This window comes from Eptatretus burgeri, chromosome 11 (genome assembly GCF_056783735.1).
Source record: "Eptatretus burgeri isolate ZD-2024b chromosome 11, Ebu_testis_v1, whole genome shotgun sequence".
In the NCBI taxonomy this organism is placed as follows: Eukaryota; Metazoa; Chordata; class Myxini; order Myxiniformes; family Myxinidae; genus Eptatretus; species Eptatretus burgeri.
In genome coordinates, this window is record NC_140971.1 from 23,334,590 (window position 1) to 23,362,089 (window position 27,500).

A 27,500-nucleotide genomic window follows, 5' to 3' on the forward strand; every position below is an offset into this window, starting at 1 on the left:
TATTGTGATGCGGCGTGGAAGTGAAGTGAAGGAGGAAGCTTCATTTGCAGAACCCAATATTGTACATCATCAGCGGAGTCGTCATTGCGACATCAAATTGGATTCATTAAAGAAAAGGAAAATTAGATGGGAGATGCCTGAACCAACTGAATTTGTAAATCCTGAGAGGTATTTTCTTGAAAAAAAACTTAAATGCTGGAAAATCTCACTGTCAAGTTCAAGTAACCCACCTATCTATTTCCATGGTCAGTCATTGGAAGAGATTTAGTCTCTTGAAATTCTTGGCATCACTATCAGCCATCGCCTCACCTGGAAACAACCATATAGCAAAGCTGGCCATCAAAGCAAGCTAGAGATTGGGAATCCTCTCTTTGTCGTGTGTTCCATCAATGTTTTTCCCTGGAAAAACAGACCTACTCGCAATGTACAAGGCCTTTGTCCATAGCTCAATAGAGTATCACTCTCCTCAATGCCAATGCGGTGATGCCCCATCATCAAATCTGTCTCTTTTGGATTATGTGGAATCGAAAGCTCTTTACATTATTGGAATCTCCTGTGAAAAGGTCGAAGCACAAGGTCTGTTGCTTTCACATCGCAAGCCGGTCAGTGGTCTCTCTATTTTTTTTTACCCCCTCTTCTCTTACATTGCTCCCTCCGCTATCTCAGTCCACCGACCATGCCCGGCAACTCCAGGATACACATATTCTTGTAGTAACGCTCTCCTGGTTTAACGCTCCAAATCCAGGATGACTGCACATCCTATCGCTCTTCTGTTCGTCTTTTCTGGCGTATGTGAAACCACCATCCTGAGGCTGTTCAATCTGTCTTCCTTCCAGGGTTTCAATGAAGCGGTGCTCCACCACCTCATGTCATACGCCATTCCTTCCCACAATCTCTTCTATCGCAATTGACCCTCGCCAACCCAACGTTCTTCCTTGCTGGCTTCGGTGTTTTTTTCCCCTCTCCTGTCTCCTTTTCCTCTTCGTTCATTTCCTTGCTGTTGTGCCCAAATGTTGGCCTATTACCCCATTGCCAATTTAACTTTGCTTTTCCATGAGCCTTGTTCTTGCAAACAAAAACATTACCTAATACAACAACCCTTAAGAGGAAGTATGCAAGTTTAACATTGAACACATCAGTTTTGGGTACTTGATATTGCCTTCTAACATCATCAGGAAGACAAAGTTAGCTTAAAATACAAAGAATGCAGGCCAGTATGTATACTGTTTGAGAGCTGCAATATTTACAGTACTAGGAAGCAAATTGAGCAGTATGCCTTAGTTACATAATAATTCATTAGCGACATCATAATTTAATCAAATTATGATTTCTCAATCATTGGATGAACCAGATGACAGAAAGTTTCAATGAAGTTGAATTAAACCATCCTGAGATGTATTTAACAATCTTGACAATCATGACAGGCAGTGCTTTGGACGCAGAATTGCCGCTCATCTATATACATGGGCTCTCTGATGCTCTGGAAAAACCCCTCTCTTCCTTTTTGCAGACAATTCCACATTGTGTTGCATTGTACCCCATCCCTTTTCTTGGCAGACAGCAGCTACATTTCTCTCTCTGCTGATATGGAAATGATGAGACACTGGTCTGATGAACGGAGTATGTCCTACAATCCTGGAAAATCTCACAGTTTCACTCTATCATTCAGAAAAGATCATCAAATTAACCCACCGATCTATTTCCTTAGTCATTCACTGGAAAAGATTCAGCTTATTGAAGCCCCACCATTAGCCATGACCTTTCCTACCACCTTCCAGAGGCTGTTCTGTTTCACTCTTCCCTCCAGCGCTTCAACTAAGCAGGTAGTGCACAACCACCTCATGTCATCACCTATCCTGACCCATGATCTGTATTACCCTCATTAATCTTTTGTAACCCAACCATTTTACTTGCTTGTTTCGGTGTTTCCTCGCATCGTCCCCCTCCTCCTTTCCCATTCATTCATTCCCTTGATGTTTTGTTCTACTGTCAGTTTTCCCTTGGTCTTCTATGAGCTTTGCTCCTGAAAATAAGATAAAATAAAACAAAAAAACCTCAGCATAAATTACCCCCCCCCCCCAAAAAAAAACAACAGAAAAAAAAAAACAACGAAAGGGTCGCAAGCTCTCTTGAAAAACAAACAGATTCATGTGCCGAGTTGGTATCCAAAGCTTTGACCTTAACATTCTTAACTTCCTCAGCTCACCTCGTATTCCTGGCAAAGTAAGCGATTTCCATCATTTCTGAGTTGTTCTACATGCTGTAGTAACTGTGCAGCTGGTATAGGAGGGTGGCTTGCCATACCTAGGAGACATAAAACAAACACATCATCTTTTAGCACACAATGCGACCTCACACTGACAAGAGTTATATCACATGTTTTTACGTAAAATCATGTTTGCGACACAGGGCAACTGCTACGTCCAAATAGCAAAAAAATATAAACGGATAGTGTTTCATTTTGGTCAAGAACAATAATCTGGCAACAGGTGTGATAGTGAAAGACTATTTCAGAACAGTACGAGCAATGAATAAACTTGTACTGAACCTAAAACTAAAAATAATAAGATGAATGTGAAAAACAAGGAAAAATCAATACATGCATATTACAGGAAAAACAATGGAATTTCATATTCAGCTGAACAACACACACAAGGAGGAAAAACAGGAAGACAGTAACGATGGATCGGAGGGGAAAATAATGGGAAAGTATCAGTGTGTGCAAAAGATATGGATGTGCATAAGCAGTACATTTGAAAGACAGAATGAAGAGGACGAGAGAACAGACATAAGGAGACAATGGACACAAAAAACCCCCAAAATAAAGAAAAGAAGGGAACTAGAGGGCTACAACAAGAGATCACTCACGGTTCCTGGTATAGCCAACTCATAATATTAGCCAATTGGTAGCACTTGAAATTGTGCCTCATAATGAAAACAAACGTTTTGTTTTTCTTTTCCAAAAAGTGCAACAAAATTAAATAATGGGGAAATTAAATATTTGAAAATTTAAAAAATATTTCAATTGAAATATTTTTTAAAAAATTAGTTGAAAAATGAAATGATTTAAAAATAAACGTTTTGAAAATTAAAAAAAATTTAATAATGATGTAATAATTAAAGAAAAGATGATGGAAAAATTGTTCTTCAAAAAGCGGGACAGCACGGATGGAAAGACTAAATTAAATGCTTTAATGCCTCCCTCTGGGAACCAGAATTGGACCAAGGTGCCGTGGTTAATAAAAAGGTTGAATTCTGTTCTGTGAATTGAAGATTTGAAAGAAGACAATTCAAAAGAAGACAATTTACCAGACCAAGTGGCGTAATGTTTTTTTTTTTTTTGGTACACCTTGTCGAGGCTCGTAGGAAAGCTAACACACAACGCACAGCAAAGGGGGCATGGGACAAGAGGGGCAGGAGAGGGAAGGACAAAACAGTGGGGAAGAGAAACATAAGGAGATGTGTGAAAGGGAGAGGGATGTGGCGGGGAACACGGGGTATACAAGATGGACATGACAGGGACTTTCAGGAAGGAAAGCAGGGAATTTGAAGGAGGTGGGCTTGGGGTGGATTATCGGGGGTAGAAAAGATTGAGGATTTGGACGGGGGACGATAAGAGGTGGTGGTGAACAGCTGTTTTAAAGGCCTGAAGGGAAGATTGGGATTGAATAGAGTGAGGGAGTTTTTTTCCAAAGGTGGGAAAAAAAGAGAAATGAAAGAGTGAAGGTGAGCAGTGATTCGTGATTTGGGTAGTTTTACCAGAAGGGGGTTGTTGGTCAGAACCTTGAGCGCCCTGCGGAAATATGGTGGGGACAAGTCGCAAACAGAGCAAGGGGGGGGGGCGAGACCGGAGAGGAGATGGTAGAAGACAGAAAGACCACCGACCTGCCTACAGTGAGAGAGTAAGAGGCCCAAAGACTGAGCCTCTTTCCGGGAGATGCCAATGATCCAAAATGCCTTGGTTTCCACAGCGTGAAGGCGAAAAAGGTGAGAGGCAGGAGCACCAGCCAAAGAGGGGAGAGCAGTACTCCATCAGGCTGTGTACAAGAGCTTTGTATGTGGTCAGGATTTCAGGTGGGCCAAGGAAGGACTTTGCATGATGGAGGATTCCCAGTCGGCAACTGGCTTTGTAGGTCAGGTTGGAAAATGAGGCTTTCCCAAGAAAGATCATGGCAGATAGTGAGACCCAGAAGCTTGAAAGAAAGGACTTCTTCCAGAGGATTGTTAAGAAAGTAGATGGGGGGGGGGTTCCAAACAGCCCTTTCGAAGAGACAAAGTGAGAGTGTGAGATTTGAGAGAGGGTTGAAAGACATGTTCCACGTGTTGGACCAGTTTGTGATTTTACGCAGATCTGCAGTGAGCGAAGAAGCTGCTGCTTGCTGGTCTGAGGGATGACCGATGGTACAGCTGAGGGTGGAGTCATCAGCAAAGAGATGAAGAGGATTTTCCAGAGAGTCGGAGAGATCATTGATGAAAACCAGAAAAGAACAGGGCCCAGAACGCTGCTTTGAGGAACTCCAGCCTGGACAGGAAGAGGAGAAGAAAGAACTCCATTTAGGGCCACATGTTGACTGCGACAGGAGGGAAAATCTGCGAGCATTGAGTGGAGGTGGCCTTGGATACCATAGGAAGAGAGTTCGTTGAGCAGGGCAGGGTGCCAGACCATGTCAAAAGCACGCGATATGTCTCGGGATATGGCTCTGATTTCATGTCTGGCTTTGAAGACCTTCATCCATTGTTGGGAGGGCAGAGGCAGCATATCCAGGGAAGAGTGACCTGGTCTGAAACCAAATTGATGATTGAAATCAAGCTATTGGAGAAGAGGAAGGATTTAATGTCTGAACCGAAGATGGATTCCATAACCTTGCTGATGATTGGGAGAAGGCTGATTGGTCTGTAGTTGCAGGGATCTGTTTTTGCACCTTTTTATGCAGAGCGGGAATGTTTTCTGATTTCCAAGCAGATGGCAGATGACCTTGAGAAAATGAGAAAGTGAATAGAATAGAGAAAGAGTGAGCAAGAGCAGAGGAGCAGGTTTTTAGGACACGTGGGCTGATGCCATCTGGACCGGTTGCAGAATCTGAGTCGAGGTTTGATAGCAAGCTCTCTACCTTGTCAGGAGAAAAAGGACACAGAGTCCCGGGACAGTTGGGTGCGACTGGGTAAGGTTGGTAGAGAAAGTGATGGGTTTTGGACACAAGATTTAGCTCCAAACACCGAGTTTAGGCATTCAGCCTTTTCACGTGCGGTATCAGCAGTGCGGCCGTTTGAGGTAAGGGAGGGGATGGAGGGGGAACAAACACCAGAAACAGATTTGATTAGACGCCCCCAGGATTTGGAGGAGGGAGGGAGGTTTCAGAGTCCAGACTTGAGCTTCGAAAGATGTTGTTTTCTGGCTCTCCTGAGGGTAGATACACACTTGTTCTGAGCTTTATGGAAGGAACTGAGATTACCCTCAGTTGGGTTTGCTTTCCATGAGGCAAAGGCAAGGTGTTTCAGGACAACTGCCTCGCCACAAGCTTCAGTGAACCATGGGTGGGAGGAAGGGTAGGACAACTGAAGATGGGAGGGGATAAATCTGTGCATGAGGGAGAGCAAGTTTCTTTGAAAGAATTCCCAGGATGAGTTGATTTTGGAGAAAGTAGCGATAGGAGACCAGTCTATAAGTTTGATGGCTGCTGGGAGACCCTGCCAGTTGGCTTGAGTGAAATGCCAGATCTGACGGCAGTGAGATGGTTCTCCGATAATAGCCAGAGAGATGTCCACTTTGAAAAGGACGTGGTCAGAAGAACCGATTGGAGTGGAGGAAGAGCAGCAGATATTTTCAGGGAAATTTATCAAAATCAGATTCAGAAGAGACGGAGTACCATCGGTTGAGATCCGGGTCGGGAAGTTGACCGATTGAGTCAGTCCCAATGAGTCGCAGAAAGCTTTTGCTGAAGTGCCATGACAGGTGAGAGAGGTTCCCACACCTCGCCAACTGGCATGATGACAATTGTAGTTGCCACACATGAGCAAGAGAGAGTTTGGATGAGAAGATAGAAGATGGTCCATGTTTTCGGATAGTGAGGTGTAAATGGAGTCATCACTGTTCGGTGGACGGTACAGTACACATATAAACATGAGGTGGGAGTTGAGGGGAAGCCATAGCCAGAGGTATTCTGGGGGTGTGGGGGAGTGAGGGCAGTGCATGGAGAGTGAGGAATAGAGTCTTTGATGAAAAGAGCAACTCCTCCACCACAACGAGGCTCAGGTCTGTCATACCGGAGGAGAGAGTAACCAGGGAGAGATACTTGGGAGTCAGGGATGTCTTGAGGGAGGAAAGTTTCTATAAGGCAGATTATGTCTGGTTTGTCAGTGGAAACCAGTATGGAATGATCTGAAAGGTTTCAGCGAAGGCCCCGGATATTTGAGGTCCACACTGTTAATGAAGAGGGATGGGAGGAGCCTTTGGGTGCAGGGAGGGGAGGGTAGGACAAGGGAGGAGGGGAGGAGGTAAGGAGAGTTGTTGAAAGAGTGTGGGGGTTTTCAGAATAGCTCGGGGAGGGCCGGATGAGGAGGAGAAAAGGCTCTGTGGCGCTGGGGGAGTGGGGGGACAAGAGAGGGGGCAGAAGGCCATTGAGGATTTGAGGATGTGGAGTGATGAGATGGAGGTGAGAGGGCAGGGAAAGGAGGCAGCTTTGTGGATGTGAGGTAGGGCAACTTTGAGAAGGGTGAGTGAGGGTAGTGAATGGTGGGAGAAGGGTGAGTGGGGAGAGTTGAGGAAGAAGGTTGAGGGGGGAGTTTTTGAGAGAGGTGAGAGGAAGGTTTGGAGGGAGAAGAGTGTGATGGTTGCTTTGAGAGTGAGGAGTGAGAGGGGTGAGTTGGCACTGAAGTTGGAAAAAAAGAATGGTTGATGGAAAGCGAACATTCATAGCAAACTGGGGTTTTTAAAAGTTTTAGGTCAGAGATGCGATTTAACACGTTTCTTGATGGATGCAATAAAAGCGAATTCAGAGAATGGAGAGAAGAAACGCTGTAACAGTTTGATTTTTTAGGCAAGGAAAGAAGGAGAGCTCAAAATGAGAGCAGTCTGTTTAAATAGTAGAAGAGTAGTGAATTATGATACAGTAATGAGAACCACACATGTGAAAGATGAAGATGAAGCATAAGAGATCGTTATTATTATTATTATTATTATTATTATTGTTATTGTTATTACTTTTGAGAGAGTTTTCCTCAGATTAGGTAATGGAAAGATTGTGGAAAAAAATCATGAGGTGAATGGTGAATTTGGATCAGTAAATGCAGAGGGTGTAAACAGATGACGTGGTTACGGGAGGTGTATAGTCAAAAGTGAATTTATTTATTTATTTATTTATTTTAAATAACGATTGCGTAACATTCGGAAAAGGGAAGGTTGAAGTAAAATCGTGGAGGTGTACGGTGAATTTGGAACGGTAAACGCAGAGTGAAGCAAAGTCGAGTCTGCTTTCAGTCTTGGAAGTCGGTGGTTTGAACCCCGTCTGAGTCATACCAAGGACTTAAAAACTTGTATGTGCTGCTTCCTTGCTTGAAGCTCAGCATTTAGAAAGGATCAAGCACAGCCAAACAACCATATGCTGGCAACAATTGCACAGGCTAGATGGATTTAGATGCTTCCTCCTGCATTGAAGTTTCTTGGAAGGGAACCAATATTTATTTATAATGTAGAAGAAACTTCAACACATGAGAAGTTTGAAAAACAAAGGAGAAAAATATAAGCCGAAAAGCCTACAAGTGAGGTTCTATGACAGCAGGCAATGAGGTTCTCTCCCTAAAAGAAGGAAACACAAGCATTACCACAAACAGATTGCATTATCAAGCATGACGAAAAAATTCTCAAAACAATTACAGTATGAAAGTCAAATTTACTGGTATTTCAAGAACAACCACAAAAACCAAAGCCACCCCACCAGCGATTCCCAATGAGATGCGGTTTGCATTAGAAGCCATGGCAAGTGAAAAGGCACCAAGAGAGGATGAAATGGTGAAACATGCAATCAAAAATGGTGGTCAACTGCTCCACACTAAATTGGCAAAACAATTTACAAAGAGTCAGGAAGATGAGCAATATCCCCCTAAACTCAGAAAAACTCAAAGCTGATAGCAATCCTAAAAAGGAGACAAGATGGACCCAAATAATTACCATCAAATTAGCCTGCTACCCAATACTAATAAATTGTTCACAAAAGTTATCAATAACAGACTCGTGATTAAAATGGACAACGACCAACAATGGCAGCAAGCAGTTTTTGGAAGTGGATACTCAGCAATGGATCAATTACAAACAACAAATCAGCTCCTGAAAAAAACAAATCAACAGAATATAAATTACCTTTGTGCCCAGCATTTATTGATTATGAAAAAGCCTTCAACAGTGTGGAAACAAATGCCATCATTGAAGCTCTACATCACCGAAATGTCACTTTCAGATACCGTATGAACATATTAAATAGGGTTCACAATGGTGGAACAGTGACCTTGAAACTGCAGCGTCGTAGTGGTAAGATCAAGATCGAAAGAGGTGTCTCAGTGAAATTGTGCACTGCATGTTTATTAAACAGCTACAAAGTGAAAATAAAATAAATGTCAATGGGAAAGACTAAACGACCTTCAATTCACAGGAATTCTTTTTTTAAATGTTAAAACAACGTGGACAAACTGAAAATCATAATGGCAGAGTGAAATTTGAACGAAGACAAAAATCATGTTCGGCAAACTGAAATTATATTCACTTCGGTAAACTCATCAAAATAGGACAGCGCATCCTGAAGCTCACCTGGATCACGAGCAACAGTCACTCAAACCCCCCACAGGCCCCTTTAGACCTTGAATTTTTTTTTTTAATGCTGTGAACAAAGTTTAGTACATCACGGGTGATGAAGGTTGTGGTCAAGTTTCATCAAAATCATGTGTTTTGTTCAAGCGATAATGGACTGAAGTGTTTACGGACTGAATGACTGACACTCACCGAGTCACTCACTCATTCGTTCACTCACCTACGGACACTGTTCGATCGCATGACCTCACCGGACTAAAGTCCAGGTGAGTTAAAAATGGATACAGATCACTTCGTACAAAAGAAGAGATGCACCAAAGCAAAGTGTGTAACACATTTTGAAAATGACAAAACACCACGAAAGCAAAGTGCCTTTGTGGCTGAAACGAAAGTTAGAAATCGATGCAAAATACCAGCGATGATGTATGGACAGCGAGATGTGGTATCTCACAAGGAAAATGGAGCAAAAATTGATCATTACACAAAGAGCCAGGATAAGATACCATCTTATCATAACCAATGGATCAGATGGAATGCTAAATATAATGGCATATTGGCTACAATTTTAAAAGCTGAAAAATATTTGCACTGCACACAATTTGCAAGAAGAATGGACAAGCAATAGATGACAAGAATTACAAACTGGCAACAAAGATAATTACATCTGGAAGAAGCAGAGGAACACCTAATATTATATACGGAGAGACAAAAATGAAAAATTCACTGGAGTACAAATGGCCCAAAGATCCCCCGTAAACAGAACATAAAAGAAAGCGGACCAAGTTGAGATCGACGTCATGTCAAGATGAAACAATTAAAGTTTGTGTTCTTCATATTTTAAAGTCCCAATACTCTATTTGATGTAACTACACATTGTAAATAAAAATTCTCTTGAACATTTATCCGAAGGAACATCGTGCTGTTTTAAAGTTTTGGCTAAAAACCTATGGACATGAATAAGTATGAATTTTTTTTTTAAACTCTCAATAATTGGGGGTCCTTTACATTGGCACGACAAACATGACAAACATAATTGTGATTGCATAAATGAACAAGAAAACATATATATATATATATATATATATATATATATATATATATATATATATATATATATATATATATATATATATATACACACATGAGAAAATTACATGCTCAGACCAGGAATCATACCCAGGTCTGCTGGTGAACTATACCAGTGCTCTGCCATCTGAGCTACTTGGGTGACTCACAAGCTGAGAACACAATTCTCCCACATATAGAAACGCCACTCTCTTCCCGCCACTGGTTCTGGGACTCTCACTGCCAACCGTCGGAGCAGCAATGGCTTGTCCCTGAGAAAGAGAGCCTGTCCTGTCCGACAAAAGAGAGTGGCGTTTCAATACGTGGGAGAATTGTGTGCTCAGCTGGTGGGATGCTCAGATAGCTCAGCTAGCTCAAACAACTCAGATAGCTCTGATGGCAGAGCACTGGTATGGTTCACCAGAACACCTGGGTTCGATTCCCAATCTGGGTGCATAGTTTTCCCACATAAACACATTATAATTGTAATTATATAAACAAAGTCTTTGGCAATTTACACATTCAAATTTTTTTCCGTAAAAACCTGCTCCTCTGCTCTTGCTCACCCTCTCTCTGTTCTATTCACGCTCTCATTTGCTCAAGGTCATCTGCCATCTGCTTGGAAATCAGCAAACATTACCGCTCTGCATAAAAAGGTGCAAAAACAGATCCTGCAACGACAGACCAATCAGCCTTCTCCCAATCATCAGCAAGGTTATGGAATCCATCATCGCTTCAGACATTAAATCCTTCCTCTTCTCCAATGGCTTGATTTCCAATCATCAATTTGGTTTCAGACTAGGTTACTCTACCCTGGATATGCTGCTTCTGCTCTTCCATCAATGGATGGAGGTCCTCAATGCCAGACATTAAATCAGAACCATATCCTGAGACATATCGCGTGCTTTTGACACAGTCTGGCACCCTGCCCTGCTCACCAAACTCTCTTCCCATGGTATCCACGGCCATCTCCACTCATGGCTCGCAGACTTCCTCTCCTGTCGCAATCAATGTGTGGCCCTAAATGGAGTTCTTTCATCCCCTCTTCCTGTCCAGGCTGGAGTTCCTCAAGGTAGCGTTCTGGGCCCTGTTCTTTTTCTGGTTTTCATCAATGATCTCTCAGACTCTCTGGAAAATTCTCTATATCTCTTTGCTGATGACTCCACCCTCTGCCGTACCATCTGTCATCCTTCAGACTGGTGCGCAGCAGCTTCTTCACTCCCTGCAGATCTGGGTAAAATCACAAACTGGTCCAACACGTGGAACATGTCTTTCAATCCGGCCAAATCTCACACTCTCACGCTGTCTCTCTGAAAGGACCGTTTAGAAAATCCCCCCATCCACTTTCTCAACAATCCTCTGGAAGAAATCCTTTCTTTAGAGCTTCTGGGTCTCATGATCTGCCATGATCTTTCCTGGGAATGCCAAATTTCAAACTTGGCCTCCATAGCCAGTCGCCGACTGGGAATCTTCCATCGTGCAAAGTCCTTCGTCGGCCCACTTGAGCTCCTGACCACTTACAAAGCTTTCGCCCACAGTCTGATGGAGTATTGCTCTCCCGTCTGGGCTGGTGCTCCTGCCTCTCACCTTTCTCGGCTTCCCACTGTGGTAACTAATGCATTTCGGATCATTAGCATCTCCTGTGATGAGGCCGAGTCTTTGGGCCTATCACTCTCTCACTGCAGGCAGGTCGGTGATCTTTCTGTCTTCTACCGTCTCCTCTCCAGTCTCGCCCCCCCTGCTCTCTCTACGATTTGTCCCCACCATATTTCCGCAGGGCACTCAAGGTCCGCCAACAACCCCCTTCTGGCAAACTACCAAAATCACTGCTCACTACTCACCTTCACTCTTTCATTCCTCTTTTTTCTGGCCTTTGGAATAAACTCCCTCACTCTGTTCAATCCCATTCTTCCCTCCAGGCCTTCAAAACAGTTGTTCACCACCACCTCTTATCATCCCACATCCAAATCCTCAATCTTTTATACCCCCATTAATCCACCACAAGCCCACCTCCTGCAAATTCCCTGCTTTCTTTCCTGAAAGTCCCTGTCATGTCCATCTTGTTGTCCCCCATGTTCCCCGTCCCATCCCTCTCCCTTTCACAGATCTCCTAATGTCTCTGTTCCCCACTGTTTTGTCCTTCCCACTCCCGCCCCTCTTGTCTCATGCCCCCCTTGCTGTGCGTTGTGTGTTAGCTCTCACACGAGCCTCAACAAGGTACACACACACAAAAAAATCTACACAAACACCACAACAGCTTTATTCAAGTTTGAGGCACTGGAAAAACAAAACTGCAACAGTAACAAGAACAGCAAGCATCTTGTGAGACTCCAAGCAAAGTGAACGGTTGTTGGGAAACGATCCAAATATAATGCATGGTCTAACACATTCCAAAGATGCTTCACCAGCATCATGACCTGCAAGGCCTTTGTCCACAGCTCAATGGAATATGTTCTCCCCTAATTTAGGTTGATGTCCTGACTTCTCACCCCTCTCTCCTGGATGCTTTGGAATCCACAAAGCTCTGAAATTCATTGTCATCTCCAGTAATAAGCTGAAGTTTTCACAGATCTCTCAACCCAAGCTGCCACTTGATGCACCTGACATTATCTACCAAACAGAATCCTTCCTCCCAAGGGATGTGCCCGATTCCTCAGTGTCTCTCCCTGGGTATCATCTTTTCCGGTTTGACAGGGCTGAACCTCATTTCAGTGGCGGCGTTACAGTATATTTGAAGAACTCCATTTCCCACTCTCCGTGTACTTCCCTTCCCCCTTGCCTAACCCCCACGAGTACCTTTTGCTGCGCTTTCCCCTCCGCAACCCACCGCCTGTTCGTGTGTGTGTGCCATACCATCCTCCGAACAGCATTGGTACTTCACATCTTCCTCTCTGCTAACATGGACCATCGTATAACCACTCAGCAAAACTCTCTATTCTGTATTTGTTTGGACCTTGGTCATTATTAGTTATTTACAAAGGAGACCTTCACTTAAACATTGCAATAGCAATTTCAATCTAATAACTGCTGCATGGTTGGTGTGAATCTGTTGTAATCCTGTGGCATGTTATATAAAAAAAAACGTGTCATCTTAAACAGTGATCCTTTTATCCCCAAAGTTCCTCTTAACTTGCTGGCAGATGATTTTCGACTTTTGATCTGTTGTAGATAAATGTGAGTAACTTTGGTGAGAAACCGATTCATCAGCTTTCGCCACTTCCATGAGTTAGAGCCAATCTGCACGTGCTATCTCTGCGATACTATTATATGTATGAAGTCAATTAGATCCTTCTGCTTACTCAGATATGAAATGAATGACACTCACCATTGGACATGCCCCTCTTAAATTAGCAAACAAAACACCGAGCTTAATAGGTGTCGTGGTAAATCACTGTGGTGTATTCAATAATTTAAAGGTTCATGATTACAAATGCAACCGAAATGGTACCGAGTAGAGTGCATCCCTCCGCCAGGCTGAACAGTTTACGATTTGTATCCCACTGATAGGCTGGATCTGCATCCAGACCTGAATCAAAATCGAATCGACTTGATTTTGTAATCTAACCAACTCAACCACCGAGTTTTGTTATAATCTGTGCACAACTTTTTGAAATGTCATGCTTCTATCGTTTTTGGCCCCATCTCTCAATGGTGAAGATTCACTTTATAAGTAAAAAAAAAAAATTCTCGTATCCGTATCTAGATCCGGATCTTCACCAAAATCGAATCAATTCGTCCTTGTCTCACACTCAACCTGTCCACCAAATTTCGTCCGAATACGTATGTAACTTTTTGAGATATCCAACTCACAGACAGACAGACAGACAGACAGACAGGGATGAAACCATAACCTCCGTCCACTTTCGGTGGCAAAGGTAATAAGAAAACTAAGAGATTTCCATTGGTATACAAGCCGTAGATTGTACATCATTTATATAAATACAATAACTAAACATGTGAATATACAGTTTGTTATTGGACAGAATGAAAGGAGATGCATGGAAGGGAATCTTTTACCAAGGAAAAGAAAATAGGTATTTTCAAAATAAGTATCACAAATATTGAGTACCCAAAATACCGGATGAGAACCTTATATACATGAAAAAGCAAAGTGATGCTGAAATTCATATTGGAATTTAGTCAAAGCTATGGCTGGCAGTATAGCCTCGAGGTATGCGCACTTGCCTCTGCGCTGTCTATCCTGAGTTCAAATCTCAACCCAGCTCTAAACTGCCACCCTGGTGTTTCTCAGGGCAGCACATCAATATGTGTGCCATCTCTAGGATGGAGGACATTTAACTGGGTATCCCATCTACCAGTATTAGTTTGTGGATGTTAAATATCCCACCGTGTCCTTCACGAAGAATGGGCAAGCTATTACTGGCACCAGAAAGAAATGTCAAATTCCTGCTCTCACCTATTTAGTTGAATGTCAGGTCAGAGCCATTTCGTGAAAGATTTGGGCAAATACTATCCCCAGCTGACCCCACAAAGTGGTAATATGGCTGTTAAAGAAATAAAGAAAGAAGAAATGCAGTCAAAGAGATATCTGTCATGTTTCCTTCACTAATTATCATTTTTCAATGTGGACCATGGATTGAACCATCAATGGTGATAAAACTGTGTACGGTACCATGAAGGACAAAAACAATACTCCTGAGTCATTCATCTTGCTGTATCATCCTTAGCAAATTGTTATTTTTGAGAAATGGGTTGATTACAAATTATTATCAATGGGAAAATAGAACTTGCTGAACCTATCTCTAAAACTTCACGAAGAAAATCTTAGCCATTAAAAAGTTATGACTGTATAACAGAGCAGTTTATATGGTAGAGAAATGGTTGAAGTTTTGGAGGAGAGGGAGAAACATTACGAAGATGATTATCCTTGCCCTTGCAGACAAAAATACATGATCAAAACTAAATCAATGAAACTTAAAATAAAGTTCCATGCCCACCTAATAGTGAATCCTCAATAAAAATCCCAAATTTTCCAACTACCTTAATACCTACCAAATTTATTTTCATCTAAAAACTTTTCATTCCGGAAACTTTTTTTTCATGTAGTGTACCTTGTGCTAGATATCGAGTGAGTGACTTAAATGTGGGTCAAAGCTTTCTGGGTAAAATCATGTTGGCAGCCAACAGGAAGTCATGAAAAGAAAGCTAAAGTCACGAGTGCTGGGGAGCAGAGGTATAATGAAGTCACCTACTGTATGACATCATCAAAAAAATCATACATATTCCCCATAGGGGAGTACTTCACATGTGCCAAGTTTCAATTTTTTTTTTCCATGGAGCGGTTTCAGAGATACAGAGGTCCAAAGTTTTTCCTTTTTTCCAACATGGATGCAACACCATGTGACCTAAGAAATCATAATTATCATAAAAACATTCTGCATGAGTATTCGCACCTATGGTGAAAATTATGTGTCAATCGAATAAGTGGTTGCAGACAAAACAGAGAAAATTAGCATGGACGGACAACCCGAAAACATAATGCTTCTGGTGACTTCATCACTGGAGGCATAAAAAGGGATTCAATTAAAAAAATATTGATACAGAAGAAATTTCAGAAGAATTGAACATCTTTATTGGAAGTGTGGAAACAATATTATCCATTTTCAGTTGAAATTATAAAAAAAAAAAACAATACAAGGTGGGTACCAATTTAGAACCTCACATATGATCAAAAGACAACTCGTGTGGCTAATGCTACATAGCTTGTGGAACATTATCAGAGGGAGGGAGATTATTTATATAAAAAGAATGTAACATGTGATGAGATCTGGATCCATCATTTTACTCCAGATGTAAAGTGAGCCAGCATTGAATGGAGACATTCATTTTCCCCATCTCTCCCCCCCCAAAAAAAAAATACAAAGATTCATTCACCAGCTAGAAAGCTTATAGCAATCGTATTTTGGGACCTTAACGGTTTTATACAAGTGACATGAATTTGGGCATCAATGCACACACAGTACAACATTGACTGACTACACAATGAAGTGATACATACAACACACAGACGATGGCCAGGTATGCTCTCGACCTTACTAAATGGCAGTGCCCACCCTTACACAGCAAATATGACAATTACGACTTAACTCAAGCAGAGATGGGTTTGGAGGTTCTAAGTCATCCCTCGTACATTCCAGACCTAACTTGTGATTTTAATATCTTTTGTCTACTCAAGAAACATCTCGGCAGATGGTAAATGTTAAATATATCTCAAAATTAGGTTTAAGAATGATAAATATATCAAAGCACTGTCCCAAATATATATATATATATATATATATATATATATATATATATATATATATATATATATATATATATATATATATATTCTATACAAGATTGAGGGTCATTGAAGAGTGAGGATATCATAGAGTTTGACGTGGATTGGCATCACGTAAGGTACGACATAAATCTGAGTGTAAATGTGCAGCAATGGAATTCTTTTTGATGAATGAAGTTTCATTAACTCCACTGTGTTTAGATTTTTCTCAAATAAAACGTTTATAACAGCTCATACATCTACTTCATTTTAATTTTTCATTAATAGTCAAAATGACAATGGACTTTACGGACGCTATAATTTCCGAACCAAAATTCCAACTGCATTGTGAACAAAATGATACCAAATGTTATTATGTCTATATTAGACATGAAGAGTTTCACATTATTTCTGCAATGATGACTTCAAACCAAGATGTTGCATCTCAAATTTGAGAATTAAAGACAGCTTTGATTTTGAAGCCACTGTTTCAGGCAACAACATTCCAAAGGCCAAGTCAATGTGAAAAAGAAAGCATTAGGCAGCGTCCAAATTATTTATTTATTACTTATTTTTAACTCAACTTTTTCTATTCCTCGTGATTTTATCAAGATGTTAGATTTCTATTTCCAATAACAATAGAAAAAAAATGTATAACCTGGACTTTGGTGGTTGAGACGGCGCATTTCAACGGGATCTCTTCCTCCACAACTTCCTCTTTCGCTTCTTCCTCTTCCACCAATATCACCTCCTCCTATTCCTCCATCTTCTCCCATACCACCACCAGTCAGTGTTAATGTTTCCTTTGTTCCTGGTGATGGCAGTGACTTTCCCAGCTCTGAACTAGATCGTTTACTGAGAAGAGCAAAATAAAATGGAAAAGATAATGATAATAATGAATGATAACGGAGAATCAATGACATATAAGAATAATAAATAAATAATATATAAGAATAATAAATAAAAGAGAAATAAATACTTTTTATGCCTTTGGATGCTTTCATGATACAGGTAAAGTAAAACATGAATATGACCTTGTAAGTTAATAAGATATTAACATGAATAGCCAGCCATCTAGAAAAGCACAAGATGGAAATAAAGTCATTAAGGGATACATTTTGCTAATTTATCCCAATTTTAAGCTACATATTGTTGTGTCGTTGGGTCTGACTAACGTCACCCGTCATGCCAGGAGTTCTTGCTACTCTTAAAGATAACCGAGTTTAGCAAATTCATACTGTGCTTTTATTAATGTAAACTGAGTTCGGATTTTACAATGACGATTCTCCAAGGATCATCCAAACAAAGCCGGAGCTGGTGATGGAACACACACAGAAGGTAAAAGGCATGAAAACGTTGCTACCCAACTAATGGCGCCAAATACCAGACTCTTATAAGAACCTAAGGGGCACTCATGACAGGCATGAGTTTGTCTCTGGGTCCACCATGATGGTGGCTTGAGCAGGCTTAGGTCATACAGGATGGCAGGAGTGATGAGCGATGATGGTGGATGCAGCGTCCATGTCTCTCCAAAAGCTCATTCCCATCAGGGCAACAGAACAGAGAGAGCTATTGTCTCTTTGAGACCCAAAGTGCAACTCCCACATGCGTGGCCACAGCTCTATTCACCTCTGGCACCACTTTCATGAGCAGTGGGTCATGTTATTGGCTGCCTGCCATCTATCGACAGTCCCATCTTCCAGGCCACCTCGCCCTGTGGGACGGCCCTGGACAAAAGTGGTCCGTCCCTCTCCAGGACTCCACAGCCCACCTTGCGTGTCCACCAAACAGTGCGTGATATTGTCCATTTCTGCCATGTGCCATAAGTCCTTTACCTGGCCTCACCTGTTACAGGAGGTTTTACACAATAATCTTACCCTATTGTGCTCTATAAGGGATGCTCACTGCTTCCTCAGTGCACGATTTACAATACGATTTACCTCTGCCAGTTTCCCTGAACCAGGCATAAATCTAACCTGCTCTAGCATGTCCCATACTATTGTTAACACTATATTGAGCTAAGGATTCCCCATTTCTACTCCCCCCCCCCCCCACTTCCATGTATCAATATTTAAAAATACAGAAGTTGTTTGCAGTTTGTCGGAATATAAATAAATTCAGAATATAATGATTAGCATCCTCATTATTGGTATACAAATGTTTGGCTATGAACTTCATCCCTTCGAATGTGGTCCATTTTTAAAGTTTTACTTGTATTTAGTAAATCAAGCTTTAAAAAAAACACTAATAACTTAGAAATGTCCATAAGACAACTTAAGAAGTTTAACTTGAACAACAATAGAAAGCTTGAGAAAAGTATTTGGGAACAAAGCATGACCATGTCGATATTATGAACCACTTACCGGTTAGGTTTGCTGGATTCCATAAGTCGACAGCAAGAAGTGGGGGGAGTGGGGGTGGAGGGGGGGTGAGGGAGAACATGCTTTAGATGTACTAGTACACTAATAAATGGAAAGTGAATATGTGCCTTCTAATGTCCTTGTTATGGTCATGGTTTAAGTGTCAAGATATTACAGCTACAAGGCTGAATTGTGAATGATTTACAGAGGTAAAAAAACAACTGAAGATAATTCTATAATCAGAGCAGAACAACATATGAAACAAACGAAAAGAGCATTCATGTCATCATTCAGCAGTCTGATAATAAAGGGCATTGCCCTTTCTATTTTTGGATTTTTGAGATACGACTCTGAAAAACACATAAATATTCAAGTGAAAACATTTAATAACCTACAGATTTGAGTCGAGATCATCATTTGTTTCTCGATGTGTCAAAACAAGTCTTAAACTTGCCATTCAGGATACTTAGCAAAGTTACATCTCAACATTGTTTTTAACAAAACTTCACTGGTCCGCAGAGAAATCCACTGATCTGCAGAGGTGACATATTTTGACAAGACCAGCCATGAAAATCGAACAGTTTGCCAACTATAGGGACTAACAGCAATAAATTATGTTTTAATAAACAAATTGTTCATTATCTTTAATTAACTCGTAATTTTTAAAGAAATTAATTTTGCAATTATTTTGTTGCTTAACATACACAAAACTATAAAATACGTAGCTTTGTCAAAATGTTTTTATTTGTGTGTATTTTGTGTCACACTGCAGGTATCACTGTTGTATGTATATTCACAAGATGACAACACGAGATGAGATGAGCCCGGATGAGATGAGACGAGATGACACTAGATGCAGTTCCTGACTGTTACGCCAAACATATTGGCAAGTGAAATTGTTTTTAGTGTTGAAGCTGAACCCGATGCAACAACCACACGAGAGACAGGAATTCATGAGACCTGATGCCAAGGAATGTCCACGAAGAACAGACCACTGTTTCTTGCTATAGGAAACCGTTGCTGTGAGCTGCAACCAGGGGATCAAATGCACACTGGTGAGGGTAGTGCTGTTAATGCAACAAGGCTTTAGCCACTCAACCATGAGCAGATGCATACGGCACGACTTCCCACATTAGCCACGATGTCACCAGAAGACTGTGCCAGGAGCTGGGTGTGGCCCATGAGCGGGGCTCATCAATCCTGGTGGGCCGAGGGTGATACCTAGCAAGCACGCCATGTTTTTGCAGCATTGTTCGACATCGGCATTTGGATTAAAACGTTGTGGCAACATTTAAACCATTGAAGAAATATTGCACATTTGTTGGGTATTGTCCCCAGCTCAATGGGATTGACAAGCACAAGCAGCTGGATTTAACAGAAGTGGGTGGTGACCACAAAGATGGGAAGGCATAAAAACTTTGGCAGCAGATCCAATTTTTCTGGAATGTTTCAACATATAAAACAAAGCTGTTCAACACAAATGCTACAATTTACCCAAACACGTTTGGTTGTTTCCTACACTAGTACACCCACTCCCTTTGGAGCGACAGCAAGGGTCATGTTGTTATCCTCTCTGGGGTGGATATATATATATATATATATATATATATATATATATATATATATATATATATATATATATATATATATATATATATATATATATATATATATATATATATATATATATGACCAGGAGATCTGGTCTCAGGTTATGCCTGGTGTTGGCTTCATGGTTAGGGTGGCAGGCTTGGGATCCTAGGATCCTGAGTTCACATCCTACTTGGCAGTTGAATTAATACGAGGTGGGGTTGACTCTGCCTGTCGTCCTTCTGAGGTTAGCAAAAAATGTGCCAGCTTGCTGGTATCCTGTGTTGCAGTGGTGACCCGTCCAGGATTGTGTCCAATAGCCAAGAAGACTGCGTAGGCAGCACCAATGCTCTGCACAGAGTATGGTCCCAATGCATGGATGGATGGTCTTGGGTCCATCATTCTTTGGTGGATGCAAAAAGTCGAGAATGCCTCAAGGATGTCGGGATTCCTTCAGATTTATTTCAATTAGTGTTAAACAGCAGCAGCGACTGTTTAAAGACAGGTGATTAAATGTGTTTGTGGTTTATAATATTTTTTACTTCTGCGAGGTCTCTTCGTCTTCTTCCTGGGGCGCCCCACGAAACGCCATGATAAGCTATTTATGCACGTCAACAAGGCATATGTTCAAGGAAGAAAAATAACCATTGGAGAGGGGGAATATTATTAGTATTCATATTGTTTTGTATTAACATTATTGTTATTTTTTTGGGGGGGAGGGTTGCATACAATGTCGAGGCTCGTATAAGAGCTTACACACAGAACATTCAACAAGGGGAGCAGGAGACAAGAGGGGTGGGAGAGGTAAGGACAAAACAGTGGGGAACAGAGACATGAAGAGATCTGTGGAAGAGAGAGGGATGGGGGTGGGATACACAGGGTCAACAAGATGAACACTACAGGGACTTTCAGGAAGGAAAGCAGGGAATTTGAAGAAGGTGAGTTTGGGCTGGATTAATGGGGGTCGAAAAGATTAAGGTTTTGGATGGGGGAAGATTAGAGATGGTGGTGAACAGCTGTTTTGAAGACCTGAAGGAAAGAATGGGATTGAAGAGAGTGTGGGGGTTTGTTCCAAAGGCAGGGAAAAAGAGGAATGAAGGAGTGAAGGTGAGCAGTGATTCTTGATTTTGGTAGTTTTACTAGAAGGGGTTTTCTGGCGGACCTTGAGCACCCTGCAGAAATATGGGGACAAATAGCAGCCGTAGCGGGGGAGGGGGCGAGACCGGAGAGGAGACGGTGGAAGACAAAAAGACCACTGACCTGCCTGCGGTGAGAGAGGGTGAGAGACCCAAATATTCAGCCTCATCGCGGAAAATACCAATGATCCTACATGCCTTAGTTTCCACAGTGTGATGCCGAGAATGGTGAGAGGAGGGAGCACCAGCCGAGAGTGGAGAGCAGTACCCCATCAGGTTGCGGAAGAAACCTTTGTATGTGGTCAGGAGCTCAGGTGTGCCAATGGAGGACATTGCACTGCAGAGGATGCCCAGTCAGCAACTGGCTTTGGAGGCCAGGTTTGAAATATGGCTCTCCCAGGAAAGATCATGGCAGATAGTGAGACCAAGAAGCTTGAATGAAAGAACTTCTTTAAGAGGATTGTTGAGAAAGTAGATAGGGGGGGGGGGGTGTTGCAGATGGTCCTTTCAGAGAGACATCGTGAGAGTGTGAGATTTGTCAGGATTGAAAGACATGTTCCACGTGTTATGCAGATCTGCAGGGAGTGAAGAGGCTGCTTGCTGATCTGAGGGATGACAGATGGTATGGCAGAGGGTTGAGTCATCAGCAAAGAGATAATGATGATTGATCGTTCGTGTTATTACTTCTGTTATTAGAAGCGGCCTGAGAAAAACACCACGGTAGCGATCTCAAAATGGATATCCACATTAACACGTCTTCACCCAAGGCAGAACAACCCCTTGTGGAGTGGGGGGGCGAAATTGAGTCAGAACAACCTCCATCGTGTTACCATTAATTGTTCTGTCAAGTTTGGTTGAGATTGGATAAGTGACCAACGAATGTATCATGGTTAAAAAAAAAAACAGTCAGACAGACAGACACCAAATAGCATATTTTAGTGTGATGAGCCACCAACAAAGCAAAGCACTAATATGTAAATAAACAATCTCAATTTGAATGAGTTAAACTTTTACGCAAACCAGGATAAATATTCAAATGAAGTGTGAGATCCTGTACGTGGACCCCAGGAACAGGTGGTATCCCACACATGGAGCATAAGGACCATTAGGAGGACATAGTTTTTTTGGTTGGGAATAAAGATGATTATAATTAGCTCTCCAAGCAACAGCAATACTGTGACATCATCTTTATTCCAAACCGCAAAATGGTATCTTCTGAACAGTGTTGATCATGGGCAATAGACAATGCGCTCACGTGGCAGAGGACATCAGAAACAGTGCAGCAATGGCTGTGATTGGACATGATTTGTCTTGAATTTACTATACGCAGTTAGGGGGTCTTACCAATCATATTTATGTATATATATATATATATATATATATATATATATATATATATATATATATATATATATATATATATATATATATATATATATATATATATATATATGAAGATGATAATTTTAGTGCTCAGGATTTCTCTTCATAGAATTCCCAAACTGCAAAAAATAATGGCGATGCTTCTGCTGGTTGTGATTGGTGGGGTGGAAGACAATACGTCCATGTGGCAGATGGCATTTGGTGGTTCCAGATCATGCGGCAAGAGTTGTAATGGGTCTCTATCTGGTGTCCTCACCAATCACAGTTAGGGGTGCATCATTGCCCAATATATAGGGCAATGACACATGCCTAACTGTTTGGGATATACATACACAGTAAGGATTTGTGGTTGGGAGTGTTATATATATATATATATATATATATATATATATATATATATATATATATATATATATATATATATATATATATATATATATATATATATATATATATTGTTACGTTTGAGGGGGGGGTATGCATTCAAAGGGTAATTAGGATGTTTAATTAGGTATGCCATGCTGTTCGAGTTTACCAGGATCTCGATGTAATAAGTAGCAATTCAGTGGTGATAAGTTGTCTAGTAAATGTTCATTTCTTCAAGGGGGGAAATGATAATTGTCACGTAATTAGATAGGGACACGGGATAGGGTAAGTGTGTCTGCGTAAACCCCTTTTGGTATTCTCTGGAGACTGGCCGTGACGTCACAGGACAGTGCAGCGGATGGCTCCGCCCCGTGATCACGATTGGCAGAAGGCGACGGCGGTGGGCCAATAAACGGCTCGATTGGAAGTGACGAGGACGAAGGATAAAAAGGTTCTGTTCGGGGTCGAAAAAGGAAGAGGAAGAAGATCACAACCAAAAAGATCGTGTTTTTTTGGTGTAGAGGCTGCTGCGCGGAGAGCGTCCTTGTTGTTGTGCTGATTCGATCGTGTTCTTGATCGTGTCTTGGAGCCTTGCTGAGCCTCGTGCCTCACCTTGGTTGGCTCTGGGGTTCTGCTGACTCGGAGTACGGGGTCGAACGACGGGCGGACCTGCCTCCCTCTCCTGCTCGCAACTTGGTGCCAGAACTGGTTCCCTGGCGGCTGTGAGCGGACTTGGGCCAAGACCAGGAGGTCGACAGCACCACAGTTTCTCCTGCCTCCCTGACGTGAGCAAGGCCAGCTCGTCCGACGCCGATCCAGGGACAGTTGCGTCCACACCATGGTCCAGCCTGACCACCAGAAATAGCTACGTTGTGTGTGTGTGTGTGTGTGTGTGCTTGGCGCCTTTGAGGGATTGAGATCTGTATATTCATTGGAATTGTCTGTGTTTTTTCCACGCCCGATCCCACACCATCCCGTCGAATCGCCCCGGATCCCTCTTTTTGCCGAGTCTTGTTATTTCTGGTAATAATAAAAACAAATAAACATCATCAACTCAGTGAAAAGTGACTCGTGCCACTTTCCTCGTCCCGTTTGCGGAAGAGCGATTAGAACCGCCATGTTTGGGTTATAAATAAATAAACCGCCTCCATCGTTTCGGCTCATTCTACATTGGCGGGACTGTTGAAGTCCCATGGACGTCACATTGGTGTCAGGAGTCGGATGTTCGAACCCCTCTAAATTATATTTTGTATCGGGAGAATATACCAAGATTAAAATCTCGCCACGAATTGGAATATAAAATTCCTGCAGAAAAGCGCGCGAGAGCGGGAAAGTTTTGGCGGGATTTTTCAAATTTAAATTAATTGGCGGCAAACGGGACTTCTGCACCGTGGCGGATGTGCAGATGTTTGAGGAGGAAGGCCACGTGTCTGGCAGCGAGTCGGGGGAAGAAGGGAGAGACGGGGGTAGGGTTGGAACCTCCCCCATTCCGAGCGTGGACCGTGCTTCATCGCCCGTAACGGAGCCGGCAGCGCCGGAAACCGGCACGATGACGATCTGGACAATGTTGGAACGTTTAATGAGTGCAATTACAGCACAGGGGGCAAAAATGACGGCACAGGGGGCACAAATGGCAGAAATGACGGCACAAATAGAAAATCAATTCGTGACACAGAGGGCAGAAATGACAGATCAATTGGGGGTAATGGGGGTACAGTTGGTTGCACGGATTGATTTAATGAGGGATGAATTGGGGGAAAAGATGGAGAAAATGAAAACTGAGATGCAGGAGTGTGTGGATGTTAAATTGGGAGAAATACAAAATAAATTCGAGGGTAGATTGGAGGAAACAAAGGTAGAAATTACATTGGAGGGGGAAAATATACGAAAAAAAATTGGTAGATAAAATTGATGCAACGAACATCCGGGTTGATAAAGTGGATGAAAGCCTGGAACGTCATCGTGCCTGTGTGGATGCTCATATGCAGCTGCAAATTCAAGAGTGGGGAGAGCTGAGGAAGCAAGGGATGAATTTGGCGGAGGAGGTAAAAGGATTGGAGGCTCGTTTGGACGAACAAGATAAAATTATGAGCCAAGATGAAGGATTGGATAAAGGCCTGGTAGAGCCGTCTTTTGTAAGTAGAGTGTCCGGGTTGGTTGAGGAGCAGCTACAAACTCGCGACGGAGCCTTGGAGGAGGTTGTGCGGGCCCAGAAGATCCTGCGGGAAGATGTGAATCGGTCCATTCAACGTTTGGAACAGGAGGCAAAATTGACCCAAAATTGACCCATCACCACAAAACATCTTTGGCCACAGTGGGCTCCGAAATTGGATACGCAGCCACAAGGGTGTTTGATCCCTGGGCTGGATTCGGACAAGGGAGAAACTGAGAAGCGGGCCACCGTAAAAGTGATCCCCCTGGTAAATTTTGACGGGTCAGGGAGCGTTGAAGCTTTTCTGACGCAATTTGAGTGCATTTCCCGACTAAACGGGTGGAATGAGCGGGAACGTACAGGGAATTTGGTGGCAACGTTGCGGGGACCAGCCGCAGATGTGTTAAACGTGATCGTGGAGGGGATGTTGACCAGCTCCCACATTTGCGAGGCGTTGAGCCATCGGTTTGGGTTCGCGGCAAACTGTGATCTGGTGCGGGCCCAGCTCCAGCACCGCAGATTAAAGCCGGGTGAGACAGTGCAGGAGCTGGCACAGGACATTTACCAATCAGTCAGGATCGCGTATCGGGACCTTACAGTGGAGGCATGGGACAGACTGGCACTAGAGAAATTTTTAGCTGCTCTTCCTGACCCTGAGGTCCGAGCGCTAGTGGAGCTACAGGATCCACCCACCGTGCACCAAGCGGCCGAGTGCGCAGCCAGGCTGGCCTCGTGGAGTCGGCCGGGTCGGGTGCCCGAGAGGCCATCGGTGATGATCCGACAGGCAGAGATTCAGGATCAGGGAGGGGGGCTGGGAGAAATTGGCATTATCCAAATGTTTCAGGAAATTTGCCAGAAACTGTTGTTTGATAAGGGGTAATTCGGTAATTGGTGTGCCAAAGCGGCGGGGTCCAACCCAGCCAATAGAGCAATTCGATTATGGCCGAGGGGGTCCGGAACCGGAAGAGACATTACACCGATACTCACGGGGGCCTTTTATGGGGAGTTGTTTCCGGTGCGGGCGAAGAGGACACGTGCAACGATATTGCCGGTACCCGGCGATGGAGGGACCCTCCAATAGACTTTTAGACTCGGAGAGGGTGAATCCTCCTGCTGAACCGCCAGGTCTATCCGAGATGCCCTTTCATAGGTCGGGTCCGGAGATCACTGTCGGGGGTCGGGGAGACTAGATTGGGCTGAGCATATACGGCCATGCTCGGCTGCTGAGATTGTGGCAAAGTGCCTCCTTTAGTGGAAAAAAATGAATTGTGGGAAAATTGGCATGGGTTTGTAAGTTCTGCTGGGTTTTAGAGTGACAATCGGGACAGTGGATAATTGGAAACAAAGCGGGCACGAGTGGCTGTCCAATGGCTGGTGCGTGGATCGGGTGAGAAGTGCTGTGTGAGTTGTTTTAAGTGACGAAGTGAAATGTATGGTGCACACGTTGATTTTTTATTGGACATGGTGTGGTAACAGGGAAGGTCATGGTCGGTGAAGTGTTAGAAATGCAGGTGTCACATGTAAGGCCGATGGGGTGGGGGAGTCATGTGGGTTTTTTGGGTGGGGATGATGTGCTTGTCCACAGGGATTTCTGAAGCTCACGGTGAGCGTGAATTGCGACCCCTTTCAAGGAGATTCACCACCTGGTGGCTCATGGTGACAGTGTCTGGAGGCAACTGGGAGAGGGTCTGGTTGGGCGACCAAGGCGGGTAGGACCTTGGCGACCCAGGAAGGCCAGAGGAGCCAGTGAGACCCCTTCCAGAGTGTTGTACGGGATTAGAGCTGATGGCTACCAGGGGGGAGGGAATCAAAGGGAGCGGGGCGGAGAAACGTCCGGGTTGGATTAAAGCTTACCTGTGCCATGGTTGCACCTGAGATGCCCCCATCATCTTGTGGTAACCCACCCCACGGCCACGACGGGATACAGCCTGCATGATTAAAATGAGGACCATGACCTAGAAATGTGATGATGACCATGGTGTGAGTGTTGTGAAGATGTGTGAGTCCCACTCGATCCCGCACAACTTGACATGTGCAGCAAGGGCATGATATCCGCATAATTTTGGGGCAAGCAAATTTGAAAATTGGCTCCCCAGGTAACGCTGGGTCTATTAGCATCCACTGGGGGAGGCGGTCAAGTGTAAATATCGTGTGAATAGTGTCGTTAAGGCTTAGAGTAGGAATGTAAAGTATAAGTGTTGTGTTTTTGTGGAACCTTTTGTTTCCCCTCCCCAGATCACTGGAAGAGTGCTGGGCAAGAGCGACGATCCAGAAGATGGAGTGCAACTTCGCTCAGTGCTCTCATGTGAGAAAATAAAATAAAAAATAAAAAAAACGAATGATTGTTTAGGCGAGGATAAGGCCA

At 42.9% G+C, this 27,500-nt stretch overlaps 1 protein-coding gene across 5 annotated transcripts in view; it reads right to left on the minus strand.

The window, feature by feature from the left end:
* LOC147016666 (receptor-type tyrosine-protein phosphatase S-like) overlaps nt 1-27,500 on the minus strand; it is a 643,261-nt gene that overhangs the window by 109,743 nt on the left and 506,018 nt on the right. For 4 of the 5 annotated variants that reach the window (XM_085845558.1, XM_085845559.1, XM_085845562.1 and 1 more), the window contains 3 exons: nt 18,512-18,523; nt 16,807-17,003; nt 2,207-2,304 (listed from right to left, as the gene is read on the minus strand). In XM_085845558.1, the coding sequence (XP_085701684.1) occupies nt 2,207-2,304; nt 16,807-17,003; nt 18,512-18,523 (307 nt within the window). The remainder of the gene's footprint in view (nt 1-2,206; nt 2,305-16,806; nt 17,004-18,511; nt 18,524-27,500) is intronic. The other variant, XM_085845560.1, reaches the window with a different exon arrangement.